The sequence below is a fragment of the Centruroides sculpturatus genome, unplaced genomic scaffold (genome assembly GCF_000671375.1).
Source record: "Centruroides sculpturatus isolate CEXI.00-Female unplaced genomic scaffold, Cexi_2.0 scaffold611, whole genome shotgun sequence".
NCBI lineage: Eukaryota > Metazoa > Arthropoda > Arachnida > Scorpiones > Buthidae > Centruroides > Centruroides sculpturatus.
The window spans coordinates 259,718-279,959 of NW_019384768.1; the positions used below are offsets into that span (position 1 = coordinate 259,718).

General features: G+C 25.5%; 1 protein-coding gene across 1 annotated transcript in view; it reads right to left on the reverse strand.

Moving 5' to 3' along the window:
• LOC111628935 (afadin-like) overlaps positions 1 to 20,242 on the reverse strand; it is a 111,721-nt gene that overhangs the window by 67,333 nt on the left and 24,146 nt on the right. Inside the window, 13 exon segments of the mRNA XM_023372793.1 lie at positions 1,179 to 1,384; positions 3,152 to 3,402; positions 3,550 to 3,599; positions 3,781 to 3,981; positions 4,146 to 4,249; positions 4,358 to 4,507; positions 5,951 to 6,247; positions 8,404 to 8,572; positions 9,698 to 9,793; positions 9,844 to 9,854; positions 10,181 to 10,349; positions 11,475 to 11,570; positions 14,254 to 14,363. Coding sequence (XP_023228561.1) covers positions 1,179 to 1,384; positions 3,152 to 3,402; positions 3,550 to 3,599; positions 3,781 to 3,981; positions 4,146 to 4,249; positions 4,358 to 4,507; positions 5,951 to 6,247; positions 8,404 to 8,572; positions 9,698 to 9,793; positions 9,844 to 9,854; positions 10,181 to 10,349; positions 11,475 to 11,570; positions 14,254 to 14,363 — 1,910 coding nt within the window.

The following is a 20,242-nucleotide window of genomic DNA, read 5'->3' on the forward strand; positions in this document are numbered from 1 at the left end:
AGAATCTCATTTTAACAGATCACTCGGGCTGCCAAAAATCATCCATTGTTCTGAGAGTCTGTTATATCATAAACAACGGATTTCCTGCACACCCAGAAAATATCCATTTTTTAACCCCTATATATATATATATATATATATATATTTCTTATTTATTTTTTCTAGTGATTGGTGAAAAATATACTAAGTAATCTTTCTACAGTTAATATACTGAAAATAAAGTTTGGTTGTTAAAGCTTCTGCCAGAAATTTTAAAGTTAAATATTTAATCACCAGAAGAAATAAACACAAAAATTCAAGTTGTATGGATGTTAAAGTAATAGTAAAAAACAGTTAACCAACTCCAATATTAAAATATCTAAGAAGCTTGCTTTACTTAACCAGTTTCTTAGATATTTTAACACTGGAGTTGAACACAAGTTGAAGATGGATGTTTTCAGTCTATGATTTTAATTCTAAGTGAGAACACTCATTTCTAAAATTCATACAATTCCAAAACAGATAATCATAAGTAAATAATTTCAGATATTAATGATTTTAATTTAAAAAAAAATTCAAATAAAATTATTATTAATATAAATAAATATAAAATTAGTTATTAAATTTATTTTAATTTTTAAACAATTATATCTAGTACATACAGAACCATTTGAGCTGTAGAATAAATTTCAGCTTTATATTCATTTAATTATTTCTTGCTTTATATTTATTTATGCTAAGTGTTTTATTTAAATTTTTAAATTAAAATTTTGTACTTAAAATCATCCAAATTCATACAAATGTGATTATTTGTTTTTGGTTATTATGCATTCTAAAGATGCAAGATCTCACTTACAGGACAGAATTTTAAATAAATTTTCAAGCTCATTAAACAGTATCTTAGATACTTCTCTGTTCATATTTGTTTTATTTCAAAAAGTTCTTACTATAAAATTTCTACTAAAAACATCAGGAATTCTGTAAGCTCACCTTCACTAATAACTTTACAATAATATTACTTATAAATTTTTTTAATTTTAGTAAATAGTCATCAAAAGAAAATATTTTTGAAACTTTTTGACTGATTTTATTTATTTGTATAAAAGACTTTGCAACAACTTTTATCTGTGTTAAATTTTTAATTATGTTATTTAGATCAGAAAATACAAAAATAAATTTTTTTGTTTGGAAGCACTTACTTGTATAACTTGATGAATCATACTTGCAACTTTATTCATTAATGCTGTTAATCTATGTGCTCTCTCATTAGGTGTTGTTTCTGGACGAAAATGAGTTGATGCTCTGTAACGAGCTGCCATATACAATGTATATGTAGGAGCTAATTTAAACTGTACTTGACTTGGATCTAATTGAGTTATTGTTGCATTCAAGAATTTGTCTTCACCTATTAAAACAAAGTAAATAAATAACTGTATAAAGGCTAAATAATGAATATTTTCTTTGTAAATTACAAAAAATGTTCAAGCTTAATATGAACTTAAAAAGAATAAGAAGATAAATAAAATTAAGTAAAAATATTAAATTCTAGTATAATAATAGAAAAAAGATGAAAAAAAATAGAAATTTAATACATACAAATAATTAGAAATAGCAAAATAATTGTCTAATTTATTAAAAACAAACACTAGTGACTAAGTCTTTCCTTGCAATCTACAAATTCAACTCTGAATTCAAAATAAACAATATATATATATATATAATTGTAAAATGAATAATAATGAGATAATTCAATAGTGGACTATAGAACATCATAATTATAAAATGTAAAAACTTTGAAATTTCCAGAGGTACAGTCTGAAGTCTGTTTTGGTTAATCAATTCTTTACATAATCAATGCTCTACTGTGCAGCATCATTTTTTCCCCATTTATTTCAGACAATTTTAAGAAACCTCTACAGTATAAAAATTAATTATATATCTGAAATCTAGTAATTCTTTCATAAACATTACATACAACATTTTCTAAACAGTTACTAGATTTTAGATATTACATTTGAAGTGTTAAATATGTGTACAAACTAATAACTTTTAATAATAAAATTTTCCATATTTCTGATAGAAATAAATTTTTCTGTGTTTTATTCACATTTAAAATATATATTATCAAAAGAAAACTGATAAGCTTGTAACCCATTTGTTCTTATAATAATATATTTCAAAACTTTGGAAATATTAAACTGATGATTGGCATAAATTTAAAGTTTGACTTTATTCTTGTGAAAAATTTTAGATATTTATCACATAGTAATTTCAATAAATCCTACAATGTTACAGAGAATAACATTATCATCATCAACACAAAATTTAGTATTAATATGATAATTCAACTTCTAGTCAAATAGTAAACTTATTATAAAGCTAAATTCTAAAGATTAATGAATAATAGTTAAATACATTTTTTAAACAAATTNGTAATTCTTTCATAAACATTACATACAACATTTTCTAAACAGTTACTAGATTTTAGATATTACATTTGAAGTGTTAAATATGTGTACAAACCATAATAACTTTTAATAATAAAATTTTCCATATTTCTGATAGAAATAAATTTCTGTGTTTCTTATTCATTTAAAATATATATTATCAAAAGAAAACTGATAAGCTTGTAACCCATTTGTTCTTATAATAATATATTTCAAAACTTTGGAAATATTAAACTGATGATTGGCATAAATTTAAAGTTTGACTTTATTCTTGTGAAAAATTTTAGATATTTATCACATAGTAATTTCAATAAATCCTACAATGTTACAGAGAATAACATTATCATCATCAACACAAAATTTAGTATTAATATGATAATTCAACTTCTAGTCAAATAGTAAACTTATTATAAAGCTAAATTCTAAAGATTAATGAATAATAGTTAAATACATTTTTTAAACAAATTTCTTGTATTATTTAAATGTAAAAAATTACAATGGAGAAAATTTTTTCAGATCGTTTAGATATATGAAAATTAGAAGTTAAACTTTTAAATACTTAATATCATCTAATATATTATATTACCTGGTCCAATAAAAAATAAAGTGAATGTAGACAAAGATTATCGCATTAAATTTCAATGCAATTAAATTAAATATTTATGATGTAATTTACAAAATATAATTCTAAATAATATTATATATTTAAATAAATGTAGTAATACCTTCTTCCCAAAATTCTAATACAGCAGGTAAAATAGGATCGTTACCACGACGCTGATCATATTTTTCAAAACTACCATGACCATGAGTGCTATCTCTTCCAACTGAACGATGAGAATGAACATCATCAGATTTCCTGGACATGTGCTCTTCTCTTGAATGAGTTGATACAGTTTCAACATTGCCATCAGCATCAAATGTTGTCTCGTAACCACCATGGTGAATAGATAACTGGTCTTCTTTCCTTGAATTTCTAAAATATATTAACAAAAGTTATAGTCCAATATATTTATTCATTACAAAAATTTTATGAAAATAAGATATGTAACTTGTAAATGTAACTTTGATAAATATATCAAAGTTACATTTACAAGTTACAATTTTATCATTGGCAAATTACCTTTCAAGATAATCTGTTGATTGGCGCAAATCTGGTGTTGCACCTCTTTTCTGAAAACAAGCATAATATGAAAAATTCATAAATTAAATATGATTAATCAAAATTTGGGAATAAATTTGTTTGGATTACTGATATAATTAATAACTTTTTATTATTTATCTATTTAATTATTTATATGCTGGGTTTATTTGGGTAATTAAATTTAATTATTTTTTTGACTTGGTCACTGACCTGATCATGCACGGGATCAATAAATCGAAAAGTATGAAGTTTTCCAAAACGAACAATCATGCCATGCTGAAGAATAGTAGTTTCATATATTCGTGCTCCATTTACATAGGTTTCTGCATCTCTACTACTTGGAGTAACAGTTATAATGCTTTCAGTATGAGCTATGACACAATGTCTTGGTTGAACATTTGGTCCAAACAACTGCTCGAACATGAGTATTTATATTTCAATTTCATGCAAGGGTATCATTAATTAAACCATTATAATTAATTACCAAGTTAGTAAGTTGAGAAAATCAATTATGTTAAAAAGAATAAAAGTTATATCCTTAAAATATTTAATAATAAATTAATTTTAAAACATACTTGTAAACATTGACCTCCAGTAGAACTTGATCTTTCACTTCCTACTTCAGTAACATTTAAATATAATCTGTGTTTCTTTGGTGCACCATGAATTTCACTACCATCTAAAATTAATTTGTTTTTTAATTTGTATTTTATTTATAATAAAATTTTATTTTTAAACTTTCCAAATTTTTGTAAAAATTATAAAAAGTATATAAATCAATTTTTACCTGGATTTAACTCTAACAAATATGGCAGCCTCTCTAAGGAATCTTCATATTTATATCCATCCATTTCTCCTTTGGAGGGTTTTGGTTTTTTTTTCCTTTTACGTGGTTGATAATCAGCAGGTTTCCTTTTTACATGAAATATCAATATACCTAAATAAAACGAAGACAATTTAAGTCAAAATTAATGTAAAGAATATATTACTAATGTTTTTTACAGATAAGTACAAAACTTATAATTTATTATCTCTAAATATATTGAATATTTAATTTAATAATATAAAACTAATGATCTATCATATGCTATTTTTTTAGATCTATTATATATTCAGTTTGTAAAGTTGGTAAACTAAACATTTCCTTGTCAATTTTTATTTAGCTATAATTTTTAACAGAATAAATACATTTTAAAAAATGCTAAATTTCAGGAAATATAAATCAAAGGCAAAGTCTAAAGCAGAAGTCATAATAGTCAAACTAAAATTTTTCAAAATTCTCATTAATAAAGTTTTAATTATTGTAATAATCTGTTGTTCAAAATTTATTTACATACAAGTATGATCTTAACTATAAAGACAAATTGTTGAAAATATTCAAAATCATCTTATACTATCTTAGTAGCAGTGTGTGATTTGTAAAATTTCTGGATGATGATGATGATCACTGAGTTTATGTATGCTAGGCCTACAATAGTATCTCATTTTACTATTAGGAAGTGGAAATGAGTGTTACAAAGATCATGGTAATAGAACTTTTGTTTACTACTGGTATAGGAAACAAATTGCAGATAGCTTGTATGTATTGTAACAATTTTATGAATCACTTTAAAACATGCATGGAACATCAAAAAGACACATTAACTGATTCTCCATTCGGTTTCAAGTTCAAAAAGAGATCTAGGTATATTTATCCTAAACATTGGCAGTTATAATAATCATTACTGCTGGATAGTAATATTTAAGAATGTTTAATGATAGCAGTAGGAACACAAACAAAACAAATGAAAAATGCACTATTGAAAAACAAAATAATATGATTGCTGACTATATGTATTCTTAGTGCATTGGAAAAATTTGTAGAATTTACACATCAAAAATAATGAGACTACAAAGTTATGCTTATAAAATCAAACTTGTAGTTTTACAAAATTATAAAATTTTCAAACACCTACAAGTTTTATAAGAGGAGGAAAGAAGCTATCCCTGGTTTGAGATACTTTCATTTCTATGGGATTGGGGATACAAAAGGCAGAAAGGGATTATCTTCTCATCCTCCTTCAATTGCACTCTGCTTATTAGTGAAAATAATTTTTTTCTTAATTAATATCAGTTATGTTAAATCATAATGTCCTTATTTTAAAATTCATAATTTTAATAGAATAAATATATATCACAATAATAATTTAATTTTTTATCCTGCATTCATGAATTATTAATTTCAAAAATTCAGTTCACAAACAATGAATAAAATTATAATCAACGAATTTAATTTTTCTCCCCTTATGACTAAATACTTGTTCAGAAACCTCTTATAACTTCTTAAATAAAAAATATTTTATACTTACTTTCTGATCATATTCTATATCAAAACATTTACCTTTGGATCTATTGTGTTGACGTTCAATGGCTAAAGGACAATCATCATCATCCAAAATATATTCTCTAACTCCAGGTATATTACTATGATATTCTTGTAAATCTCCATCTATACCAACAGATGATGTAGGAACAATAGCTTGCACCAAGCAATACTGAACAGGATCTTCTTTATCATGTCCATATTTTTCCAAAATTTCCTTTACCACATAAGCAGCTGTATCTTTTGTTGATAATAACAATGTTTTATATGGGACATCTTTATTCAAATTCTCTCCAAAAATCCTTAAAGTACCCCCTAAAATAATAAATTTTTAAATTTTGTATAAAATCAAGTCAAGTCAAAGGAATATTATGATAAATGTTGTAGAAGATAAAACAGAATTTAATTTCTATACTAAAAATTCTACTTAATTATTATTTAATATTATAAATATTAAAATNATCAAGTTGCTGAAATGTCCAACTTCAATAAACTGAAATCATTAAATTTTCATTGGAAATAACCCTAATAACCTAATAAAAATATATTGATATAAACAGCTGTAAAATCAGCTCGTATCATTTTATTTCTTGAATTCATAAAATGAAATAAAATGTATTATTTAATTTTCCCCATGCCATTATATTTAAGAATGCAATTTAGAATTATCACTTTGAAAATTAATAATCAGGATGCAATTTTGAGACAGTAGTTAAAGTGAATTAAATCAACATCTTTAAACTTAGTTCAGTAAAAATAAAAAGAAAATAATGTAACTAACTAAAATACATAACTTTAATTATAATTATATTAGTTATATAACTATAAATATAATTATAATTAAACTTACATAAAAAAGATTGTAAAACAGAATGAGAAAGTTTAACTTAGTAAAAAAGTCCCTATCTCAGATTCGTTAAGAGGAAAAAAATGAAACTTTATAAATGTAACAAAAAATACAAAAAATTTCTCTGTGCTTGTCATCTGGTATTATAGAATGTAAAGGAATATCATTCAGTTTCTTCATGAATGTAATGAATTGTCTCTGTTCATCTTTTTGGATTTTTGCTCTTTCTTTTTAGAAAGAGTAATAAACAAAAAATATTGATTAATATTGAATTTAATTGATAATGATTGAAATTAATATTAATAATGTTTAAATAATTTTTATGATCTGGCTAATTTTATAATTTCATATCTTTGTAAAAAATTGACAGCTGCTGAAAATATTTTCATAAATTTAAACCTGAAAACTTTAGACTGAAACTCTAATATTCTTTCAATAGTAAAGTAAAAGTAGAATTCAATTTAAGAAACTTAATTTAATATTTTTTAATATCATAACATGACTATGTAAATAAAAATTCTTAATATGTCTTTACATACAACTAAATTATGTTTAGCAAATATCTTTATTTTTTATTAATAAAAAAAGAATCATTTGCAAGCTCTATTACTAATTTTAAAACAGTATAAAAAGCAATAATGTAACATATATCTGATATATGTTAATAATATACTGATATATAATAATATACTAATGAAAAATTAGCTTAGCTAAAATGAGAGCATTATGTTTAAACAAAATTAATCTAAAAAAATTTTAAACATACATTAGACACAAATAATTTCAAAATATTAAGACAACTATTAAAAATATTTTAATTATGTAAATTATGTATTTCTGAATAATTACATCATACTCAATATGTTAAAAACTAATCAACAGTGAATAATTGACAGGCTTTGTGAAAATCAGTCTATCCCATATTAGGATGCTTTCATAAAAAAAGAAAGGAATTTTGTGTTTCAATACACAATTATTTTAATATGTAATGTTTTATTAATTTGGCTAAACAACTGAACTGTGAAAATTTCTTAGAAGACAGATCAGTGATGCACAAATCCAAATTTGTTAATGACTCTTTTTTTATTAGTTTTATGGAAATGACATTTCTCTATTAAGCTTCTAAATTGAAATTAGAATTTCACAATTTTAGATGTATATTACACACACTATTTTTCTAAATTATATTAATTAAATTATATATATAAAAAACTTTTTTCACAATATTATGTTATTTAAATAAATATACATTAAACTGCTTGGTTCTGATATCCAACAAATGTTTATTAACTTACTTAAAAAATGTTTATTATTAGTTACTAGAAGCAAGCAGTTTAATATGTAATTACTACAATGATGGTGCCATGTTTTATACATTTTTATAAAAATACTGTTTAAAAATATCTTTTGATTTTTAAATTTATTTACTAATATTTTAATAATTACTTTTTTATTTAAAAATTATATTAAAAATTTTGAAATTAGTGAAAATATTTTATCTATTAGTAAGAATTAATAAATTTAAAAATTAGAAATAAGATTTTAAATTATTTTGTTATTAAATCTTTATATATTTTTCAAATAATTAAATACTACATTGTATTTCATAAATAATGTAACTAACCAGCTTCTGTGCCACCTTCTTGTCTAAATTGTTGCAACCTTTTTTCAAGCTTTTGCTGTCTTCGTCTCCTCATAACAGCTTCTGGATTTGAAATTGATCGTGTGAAACTTGTTTCTGGTAGTTCTGAATACAAACGTTCAGCAATTCCATCTTTTTTCTCATCTGATGCCTGAATATATATTTAAATATTTTTATAATATATTAGTTTTGTTCATTTATAATAAGTACACAATAAAATTTAACATATAGCCTACTTACTATAAAACCCAAAAATATTTATTTAATAAATTAATATTTTTATCAATAATTTCATATTTAAATTAAATTCATTTCTACAGCAATTATTTCAATTATTTAATCATCACTGAACTGAATTAATGTTAACTAATAAACTTAATAAAATTTAATTAGTGGCATAAAATAAAATTGTCAAGAAATAGAAGTTAGTCATTACATTAGTCATTTTGCTAATTAACATCTGAAATAGCTAAAGTTAAAAAGAAAAAACGTAATGCACAGTTCATATAATTATAACTAAGTGAAATAATACTCTAAAGTTTTAATATATAAAGGTTCATCTTTAAAAGGTTATTTTATCAACAACAATAATTTTTATTGATGTTTTATTTACTCTAAGAATTGCATGTTTAAGTTTACTAATTTTTGTCAAAAAATATATAGTTTTATTGGTTAACTTTAAACTTTTAATTAACAATTAACTTTTTAAATTCATATTGAAATATTAATTCAATTGAACTGTTGATTTGTATGAGTTATGCAAAGAAGACCCATAAAGGGGTCAAAAATGTTTGTATTGTAGAGAAATAAATACTGGGCTTACAAAAAGATGTTTAACTTTTCAGTTATTTCATTTTCTCAGTCTTAAGTTTATATGTTATTTAAAGGATATTAATAACCTTTAAATAACATATTTATATAATTTATTATAGAAATAATTATAGAAAGTTGCTTTATTAAAGCAAAAATTATACAAAAAATTCCAAATAATTTCATGCCTAGAGATTCATCTTCAAGGAACACAGTCTAAAAATAAAACATTGTAATGCCTACACTGGTCCTGTGAAGTCAGTCAGTCTGATTTGTCAGCTCTGTGGGTGTTTGACTTCACTGAGCTGATGTAGGCATTAATATGCTTTAATTTTAGATTGCATTCCTTAAAGTACCTAATGGCTTTAAAATGTTAGAGATTTATTTATAGCTTTGTATTAATAAAATAAAAACTTTAAATTTATTGAATTACTTATAAAATATCTTAGTTCAAAACATTATATACCTTTAATTTTTCTTTCTTTTCACGTTTTTTCTTTTCTTTTTTCTCTCGTTTTGAAAGCTTTCTTTTAAAACTATTTCCTTCAGGAATGCTTGGTAACTAATCAAATAAAATTAATACAATTAATAACATATTTAAAATATACATACTGTAATTTCTCCTTACAATAAACTTAATTTATTGAAACTGAATTATACCTATCTAAAGTTAAAAATGTTCAAAAATAATATATCTGAAATATACTAGATAAATCATCTTCGATTATTGTTATCTGATTTAGGCCCACTTATAATTAAATTTTTTATTTTCAATTCAATTAATTTATTTACAAATTTATAATATTCATATTTTATAATTTTNTCTATTAGTAAGAATTAATAAATTTAAAAATTAGAAATAAGATTTTAAATTATTTTGTTATTAAATCTTTATATATTTTTCAAATAATTAAATACTACATTGTATTTCATAAATAATGTAACTAACCAGCTTCTGTGCCACCTTCTTGTCTAAATTGTTGCAACCTTTTTTCAAGCTTTTGCTGTCTTCGTCTCCTCATAACAGCTTCTGGATTTGAAATTGATCGTGTGAAACTTGTTTCTGGTAGTTCTGAATACAAACGTTCAGCAATTCCATCTTTTTTCTCATCTGATGCCTGAATATATATTTAAATATTTTTATAATATATTAGTTTTGTTCATTTATAATAAGTACACAATAAAATTTAACATATAGCCTACTTACTATAAAACCCAAAAATATTTATTTAATAAATTAATATTTTTATCAATAATTTCATATTTAAATTAAATTCATTTCTACAGCAATTATTTCAATTATTTAATCATCACTGAACTGAATTAATGTTAACTAATAAACTTAATAAAATTTAATTAGTGGCATAAAATAAAATTGTCAAGAAATAGAAGTTAGTCATTACATTAGTCATTTTGCTAATTAACATCTGAAATAGCTAAAGTTAAAAAGAAAAAACGTAATGCACAGTTCATATAATTATAACTAAGTGAAATAATACTCTAAAGTTTTAATATATAAAGGTTCATCTTTAAAGGGTTATTTTATCAACAACAATAATTTTTATTGATGTTTTATTTACTCTAAGAATTGCATGTTTAAGTTTACTAATTTTTGTCAAAAAATATATAGTTTTATTGGTTAACTTTAAACTTTTAATTAACAATTAACTTTTTAAATTCATATTGAAATATTAATTCAATTGAACTGTTGATTTGTATGAGTTATGCAAAGAAGACCCATAAAGGGGTCAAAAATGTTTGTATTGTAGAGAAATAAATACTGGGCTTACAAAAAGATGTTTAACTTTTCAGTTATTTCATTTTCTCAGTCTTAAGTTTATATGTTATTTAAAGGATATTAATAACCTTTAAATAACATATTTATATAATTTATTATAGAAATAATTATAGAAAGTTGCTTTATTAAAGCAAAAATTATACAAAAAATTCCAAATAATTTCATGCCTAGAGATTCATCTTCAAGGAACACAGTCTAAAAATAAAACATTGTAATGCCTACACTGGTCCTGTGAAGTCAGTCAGTCTGATTTGTCAGCTCTGTGGGTGTTTGACTTCACTGAGCTGATGTAGGCATTAATATGCTTTAATTTTAGATTGCATTCCTTAAAGTACCTAATGGCTTTAAAATGTTAGAGATTTATTTATAGCTTTGTATTAATAAAATAAAAACTTTAAATTTATTGAATTACTTATAAAATATCTTAGTTCAAAACATTATATACCTTTAATTTTTCTTTCTTTTCACGTTTTTTCTTTTCTTTTTTCTCTCGTTTTGAAAGCTTTCTTTTAAAACTATTTCCTTCAGGAATGCTTGGTAACTAATCAAATAAAATTAATACAATTAATAACATATTTAAAATATACATACTGTAATTTCTCCTTACAATAAACTTAATTTATTGAAACTGAATTATACCTATCTAAAGTTAAAAATGTTCAAAAATAATATATCTGAAATATACTAGATAAATCATCTTCGATTATTGTTATCTGATTTAGGCCCACTTATAATTAAATTTTTTATTTTCAATTCAATTAATTTATTTACAAATTTATAATATTCATATTTTATAATTTTTAATGTTACATGGATTCTAGCAGAGGTTTTTTAAGATCCATCTTACAAAACAAATGCTCTCAATTTATTCTCAATAGTTTTAAATTCTATAATCTAATATAATATAATGTATTCAAATAATATATGAATAAAATATTATATTCTAGTAACACTAAGTTATTTATCTGATAAAAATGCCAAAATACTGTATTGTTTAAAAAAGAACACAATGAACACTGTTCTTACAAGGTTTTCTTTTGACATATTATTACTCAAGTGTCATTATTAAGCTCAAAAGAAAATTCTTCTTCTAATTAACAAGACAATTAATCCTAAAATAAATGATTCCATTAGCAAAGATCAGTCAGCCTTTATAACTGTATAAGCTATTTTATTTTTTATTAATGTATTAATGTAAAGTATAGTAGTTTATAAACATTTTAAGTAAAAAAAATTCTCTTGCTTTTTAATGAAGTATGTAAATTTGATATCTTTCATTATGAACTGAGTTAAGTGCCTAACATAATTTATCCTATATTAAAGTATTTTGGAGTCTACAAATTGTCAACAGAAAAGAAGACAATTATCCACTGTATCTTGTCCATATCTCACCAATTGTTTTCAAAGCCTAAATCCTCAATGTAAAACAGTAAAACAAACTGACATTAATAATAATATGAATTGATAATTTATTCACATTTCTTTAATTTCTTATTTAAAAAACCATCAAAATATTAAAAAAATTCTATTTGTTTTTCTAAAAGAACAAAAAGGATAATCTGCAATTCATTCAATTTTTTTAATGAATTTGTATGTAATTACATTTAAACCTAAATGATATAACTGTAAAACACAACAAATTACATTTACACCCAGTACAGTTTGATATGAATACTAATAGCTGAATATTTGTATTACAAAAAATAAATATTAAAAATTCTAGATGATAAATTCAATTATTTTGGAAAATACATGCAGAAAAAGTAAATAAAAGTATTAAAACTTATCAAAATTTTAACTAAAAAAAGCTACAGAAATCATAAGCTAGATTTATGTTTCTGACAAGCCTCAGGTGCTCCTTGGAAGTCAGTTTCAAAAGTTCCAAAACACCTGTTGCATTTCAGCAGACATTTTGATCTCTTTGGTATCAAAACATCATCTGTTGTGACTTCTTTTTGTTTTCCATCTCACAGAGTAAAATTGAAGTCACAAGAGGCTAAAACCGGCAAATAAGGAGGACGGGAACAGTCATATTATTTTTTTTTACAAAAGTGACTTGCATTTTGAAAACTGTGTGTGCAAGAGCATTGTCATTATGGAGGAATCAGGTTTAGTTGCACCACACTTCTGGTCTTTCATAATTAATATCTTCATTCAATTGAATCAAAATGTTGCAGTAAAAGTCAAATTGACTGACTATGAGGAATAAATTCCTCATACACATCTCCTTGTGGTTGGGAAAGAAAAACAATTAACACACTCTTTGTTACACTGTCTTATCTTGTTCTCCTGACTTGTCTTGTTGTCATGGGTCTTGCAGATTGTGGTCTCATCCATGGTTTAGTTGTCACAGGCTTCCAAAGCATTTCAAGAATCTCTTTGTACATTTCTCAAGTTTAGTGCAAAATCTAGCATTTGCTCTTTGTTGTGTTAGTGTTGGGCTATATAATTCAAGTTTGTTCTTGAATCATAACACAACACTAACATAACATTACAAAATCATGTTTAACAAGCATTCTAGTTTGAAAAATGCAACACCAGTTGGCAGACTGACACTCAAATGTCTAAGACAGAGATCCCTGGTGGAAAAAAAACTGTATTTTTGTATTATCACCAAGCAACAAAAACATTCTGATTTCGTTTTGATTGCAACACATAATATCTTTAAGTAGTTTTTTCTTATGTTGACTTAATAAATTTCTATTTACTATATGTTAAATTATTAAATAAATGTGATAAACTATAATTCACATTAATTAAAATACATGATCACACATTTATAATTCATATAATACATTTTTCCATGATTTTTATTCTTAAAAACATGCTAGATTTGATATGAAAAATATTTTAAATTTCTTTACTAAAGGTACAGTTTTCTTGACTTAATCTGTTATTAAATTTCTAACTCTTAATCTATAGATAAAACTGAATTTTATCTATAGACTAATTACATTTACAGATAAGATTAGTTTATAGATGTAATCAGTCTTTTTATAATAAAGTATACTTATCTACCTTTAAAATCTTTCTAAGGTCAGTAAATACATCTTTGCATTTTAATTTTTATATTTTACTTACATATTTAGTATTTAGTTTTGAAATCTGATGATATCTGGTTAAATTACTTTTAATAATACAAAACTTTTAATTACTTTGTCTTAATTAATACTTTTAAAATTCTATATAATAGAAATTAATTAATATATTTTTTAAATACTTACATAAGATTTTTCATCCATACGACGTAATAAAAATCGTCCTTCCCTATCATCTTTATGCCAGTTTAATTGGACTAAGAGAGGTTTTTCTTCTTCACCCAACTTTCTTTCATCTAAAAATAATTACTTATATTTATAATTACTGTTAAAAATTAAAATAAACTAAAAGTGAGTACTATAAGATATAATGTATGTAAATGATTAAATCTTGTATACAAACTGGGCATTTATTTTTAAAAATTCTACATATAAAAGTAAATTTTTAAATATTGATTTATATTTAGAATAAAAATTCTAATTATTATATTATTTTAATTTATACTATATATATTGTACAGTACAATACAAAACTGAAAATTATTTCAATTATTAACCATTACATTTTTTTCCAAATTGCTTTCAATCACTGCTAGATCTTTGTTTTGATCTCTGAAATGTTCAAACTGATACAGAGCTTACATATTGATGTATTTGTAATCCTTAATTATAAATTAATTATAAACTCAAATATTGTTTCAGTTTTAACTTTGAATAAACACTACATAGTTAATTTCTACAAAACAATAGCTATGCTTTTGCATCCAATCAATATATAAGGATCCACAGTGACTAATAAAAGAAATTACCAAACTTTAAACATTAAAAATACAGAATTTTGAAATTTTGAAATTACACTTTCAGTTATTATTTGTGAGAAATTTAAAATCAAATTTGTCAAATAATTTTAAAAAAATCTCCTCTCTACTGCATATAAAATAAGACAGTCAACATCAATTTTATTAAGAAAGTAAAAGAAATATATAGCAACAACAATAGGAAAAAGAATATATTCCATATTTTAGTTTCTGATACTTAACTAAAGGTAAAATCTTGATTATACAAGCTATGACAATAAAAAATTCACATTGAGGAGTTTACGACTATTGAAAAACAACTGTAACTTTTCAATGAATTTGATTAATAAATTTTCATAATTTTTTGTCAAAAATTTTGAAAATTTTAATCAATATTATCATCAATATAATTCAGCATTTATAACAACAAAGTTTATACATAAAAAAATTATATATAATAATTCTATCTAAAAATAATTTGGTTTTTTAGATACTACTAATTTAATTGATTAAATTATAGTTACAATTAACCTATATGATTATATGACCTAAATTAATATAGATACAAAAGCAAAGATTTAATAGAAGTTCAGGAGAATAACTGGTAATGTATCTCTGTGGTAAGAAGAAGTTGTAGGTTTGAGTCCCACTTCATATCAATCTTATAAAATTTTTCTAAATTATATAATTAAAGTCAGAATTAATTTCTAATAATTATCTTAATGTGAGACAGAGACATAGCTGCCTACTTTTAGATCAAATTCAAGAATTAAAAAGCTTAATTTTAGCCTGCAAAAAAGTCTGGCTTTCAGATACACTATTGGCTATCAAATAAAGTTTTAGGCATATTGTATATTATATATGTCATCTTATAATAATAATAATAATAATAATAATCAAGTAGCAAATATAATACACCAAGAACCTGCAAATAAACACAAATTATTAGGCATCCACAAACAATACTACAAATACATTCCACAGACAGTATTGGAAAATAACATGCACAAAATGTACTATGACAGAGCCATAATCACAGATAAAACAATTTACCACAACAGACCAGACATAACACTCATTGATAAACACAATAAAATCACATACATTATAGACATATCCATTCCAAACACTCACAACATATAAAACACATGCACTGAAAAAGTCAGTAAGTACACAGAACTTGCCCAGGAAATAAGGCATGTTTGGAGGATGGATAGGGTTCTTATTATACCTGTCATTCTTTCCTCTACAGGTGTCATACCCCACACACTATACAAAAGCCTGGGCACATTACAATTGAATAGAAACATATACATCACAGTACAGAAGGCCACTATATTGAATACATGCCACATTGTTAGGAAATTCCTGAATACAGACACTGACACACTTATTTAATTTTAGTTTTTGTTTGCTATGCCTTGACTCTAGTCCAGCATATTACACAGCCACCAGTATCAACCGAGTATAACCCACTAAATACTGTATAATAATAATAATAATTCCTCTCTCACAACTCACTTTCATCTTGTTGGGGTGAGAGAGCCAAAAAGTTGTTGATCAGAAAAGAACAATTATGCACAGCAAACTTATTCCATAAGCAATGCTTGAACATATCAAACAAGTTACCAGACATTCACTGGCAGTACCTCAACAGCAGACACTCATGAAAACAACTACTTATCAAACCTATCATGCAATCACAGCATAATGGCATCAGACTGCTGGATGGCCGAGCAGTCAAGATGGCAGCATACTGTTTTGGGGGACCTGGGATCAAATTCGGATGGGTTGAAAAATCCCTAGGAATTTTTTGGGGATTCATCCGACCGGATATGTCAGTTCCCGTCCCTCACCACCTGGCTGCCCCATTGTGGGCCTGGCCATAATAGCTTGCTAAAAGACACCCTCTTAGTGTCCACAGGGCAGGAAAAAAAAAAAAAATAAAATAATAATAATAATAATAATAATGGCATGCCAATATAAAAATATCTCACAGATTATTGGTCTGCTCTTTGGTCCAGTCCAGTCATACACAAAGATTAAGCAAGCTGGATCAAAGAGAAAAATAAACATACAGCAACCAACATATAGTACAAAGAACATAGATTTGGAAGACACCTGGTAGAAAACATTCAGTATTAATGGTACAAAAAATTTACATCTCTGCACCAGGAACTAGTCAAACATTTTACACGCATAATTAACAATTCACAACATATGCCAAACTTTTTTACTCAGTGTATTATATACATGAAACCCAAAAACAACATCACCAAAGAAACACAAGAAGGTTTTCATACTATGATTCAGAAGTTACCATTAATTAAATTAAATTAAAAACAACAAACATTTTAATTTCTATGAATGTTCTGAGATATTTTTCCAATTACTATTATTTAATTTTTTTTATCTATATCATCACTTATTACTTAAACATTTTGCTAAGACAATACATTTTGTTTCCATACATGTATATTGAAAACTTGAAAGAAAAGTTTTAACTTCCCTACAGTAAAATTTTTCTTTTGGGAAGCTAAAACTTTCCATTTACTAAAGAGGTAATATATAACTTTTTCCAACAAGAAAAAATTATTCTGTAATATACATTTGAAGTCACAATTATTTTGTCCCCTGAATTTCGAACTAATGAGGATTTCCTGTAATATACATTTGCATGTATATTACAGGAAATCCTCATTAGTTTGAAATTTAGGGGACAAAATACAGTAATTGCAACTTCAAAATATCAATTTTTGAATTATCCAAGATTTACACATTTCTATACAATATGCCAAATGCCATGCAACTGATGTAACTTAGTATGCAAATGGAATACGGCTAGATATACAGAATGCTACTTTCTTTAATTAATAATTATTAATAATATTATAAATACTGTATAATCCAACATAGACAATGTTATGTACACTCTAGCACTGTACTATGAAGACCAGGCTGTGGAGTCGGTAAAAAAACACTTGACTCCGGACTCCTGATAATTTTAGTAGGCCAACTCCGACTCTGGCAAAATTAAATACAAAGTCATTTTATGGGGAGCAAAGGCACTCATAGGGGATTACCCTACTCTGAACTCAAACTCTACTCTGAACTCTAAAAGGAGCCCCAGGCAAATATGCCTGGGGCTCCTTTTAAAGTTCAGAGTAGGGTAATCCCCTATCCCCCGTATTCACCAACGCGAGTTAAACAGAGAGTTGACAAACTCGAGGTTAGATGTAACTCGAAGTCAGATTACGAGTTACTCTTCTTTCGTATTCAGATAAAAATTTAACTCTAGAGTTTCGCTACCCTAGAGTTAATATTTTAAAACAATCCTGCGTTCGAGATTAAACAAGTCTTCTTTCGTAAGCAGAGTTTTGATTGGTTGAAAGCAAACACGTGTATGAACCAGGGAGGAGACGAATAGAATAGAATAGAAACACGTGTAGAAAATGGCGGAAAGTGAAATGGAAAGCAGTGCACGCCGTAATTTTTCTAATTTTGAGAAGGAAATTCTACTTGAATTAGTCGAAAAATATAAATCGATCATTGAAAACAAGAAAACAAATGCGATTTCTTCCAAACAGAAGAGAGGCACATGGGAAGAACTAACAAAGGAATTCAATGGTATCCCGGGTGTCACCCTTAGAAAAACCAAACAGTTATTGGACTGTTATAAGAATTTAAAAAAGAAAGCCGTGAAAGAACAGGCAAAAAAAAAGCCGAATTATTTAAAACAGGAGGAGGAAACCAATTCGTTCTAATAGGTTTCTTACGCTCTCTTTTGGCAAACGATATCGACATAGAAAGTCGTAATCGTCCAATTGTTCGAGGTCATTTCTTCTTGGAGAAATAATCCGCCGACTTCTTCGTTCCATACGATTTATATAATCTAGATAATTCAGATTTTCTAGCATATCGGCTTCGTCCTCATCGAATGTCGCCATTTTTCCCTGAAATAGATCGCTTTGCGCAGGCGTCAAACCTAGAGTTATCGTCTACTCGCCGATTTTCTAGAGTTAGAGTTAGAGTTAGGGTTATTGTGTTTGACTCGAGATTCGGAGTTGGTGAATACCAATTTACCAATAACTCGAGAGTTAACCCTAACTCTAACTCTAACTCGCGTTGGTGAATACGGGGGTATGAGTGCCTTTGCTCCCCATAAAATGACTTTGTATTTAATTTTGCCAGAGTCAGAGTTGGCCTACTAAAATTATTGCCCAAATACTTTTATTGTTAGTATTTTTAATATTTAACTTACATTAATATTTATTTGCATAAAAACATTAATTTTTAAAAATACAAATATTTAATAAAAGGAAAAGTGGGGAGTGATAAAATTCTACGTCTACATATCTTTATTCTACAGCTTTTGCACTTCAATTTCACCTCTCCAGAAAAGTTTGTCAAACTAAAAAGTGTGCGATCTAGCTACTTCAGCCCCTTGTTCAAAAAAGGAAAATATATACTCTGATCAATTAGTCTGGCTCTTTCAGAAAAACAGAGTACTTATTTAGAGCAGAGATAATAAAGGAATGAATCAAAAATATTCAAATTCATTTGAGTAAAAATAATTTAACTAAACACAAATACTACAAAGAAAATGTTTTGCCATGGTGCAGACTTCTTCTGAAAGTGTTTATATGGAGAATTTAGCACAATAATGGCTCTCTCTCTGACACACCACCTCTCCGGTTCCTCTACTTAAATCGCCTTGTTCGTGTTATGTATTCTTCCAACGCCGCCACCAGGTGGCAAGGAATGGTGCAGACTTACCATGGCGTTCATTATTAATAATAATAATAATGGCATGCCAATATAAAAATATCTCACAGATTATTGGTCTGCTCTTTGGTCCAGTCCAGTCATACACAAAGATTAAGCAAGCTGGATCAAAGAGAAAAATAAACATACAGCAACCAACATATAGTACAAAGAACATAGATTTGGAAGACACCTGGTAGAAAACATTCAGTATTAATGGTACAAAAAATTTACATCTCTGCACCAGGAACTAGTCAAACATTTTACACGCATAATTAACAATTCACAACATATGCCAAACTTTTTTACTCAGTGTATTATATACATGAAACCCAAAAACAACATCACCAAAGAAACACAAGAAGGTTTTCATACTATGATTCAGAAGTTACCATTAATTAAATTAAATTAAAAACAACAAACATTTTAATTTCTATGAATGTTCTGAGATATTTTTCCAATTACTATTATTTAATTTTTTTTATCTATATCATCACTTATTACTTAAACATTTTGCTAAGACAATACATTTTGTTTCCATACATGTATATTGAAAACTTGAAAGAAAAGTTTTAACTTCCCTACAGTAAAATTTTTCTTTTGGGAAGCTAAAA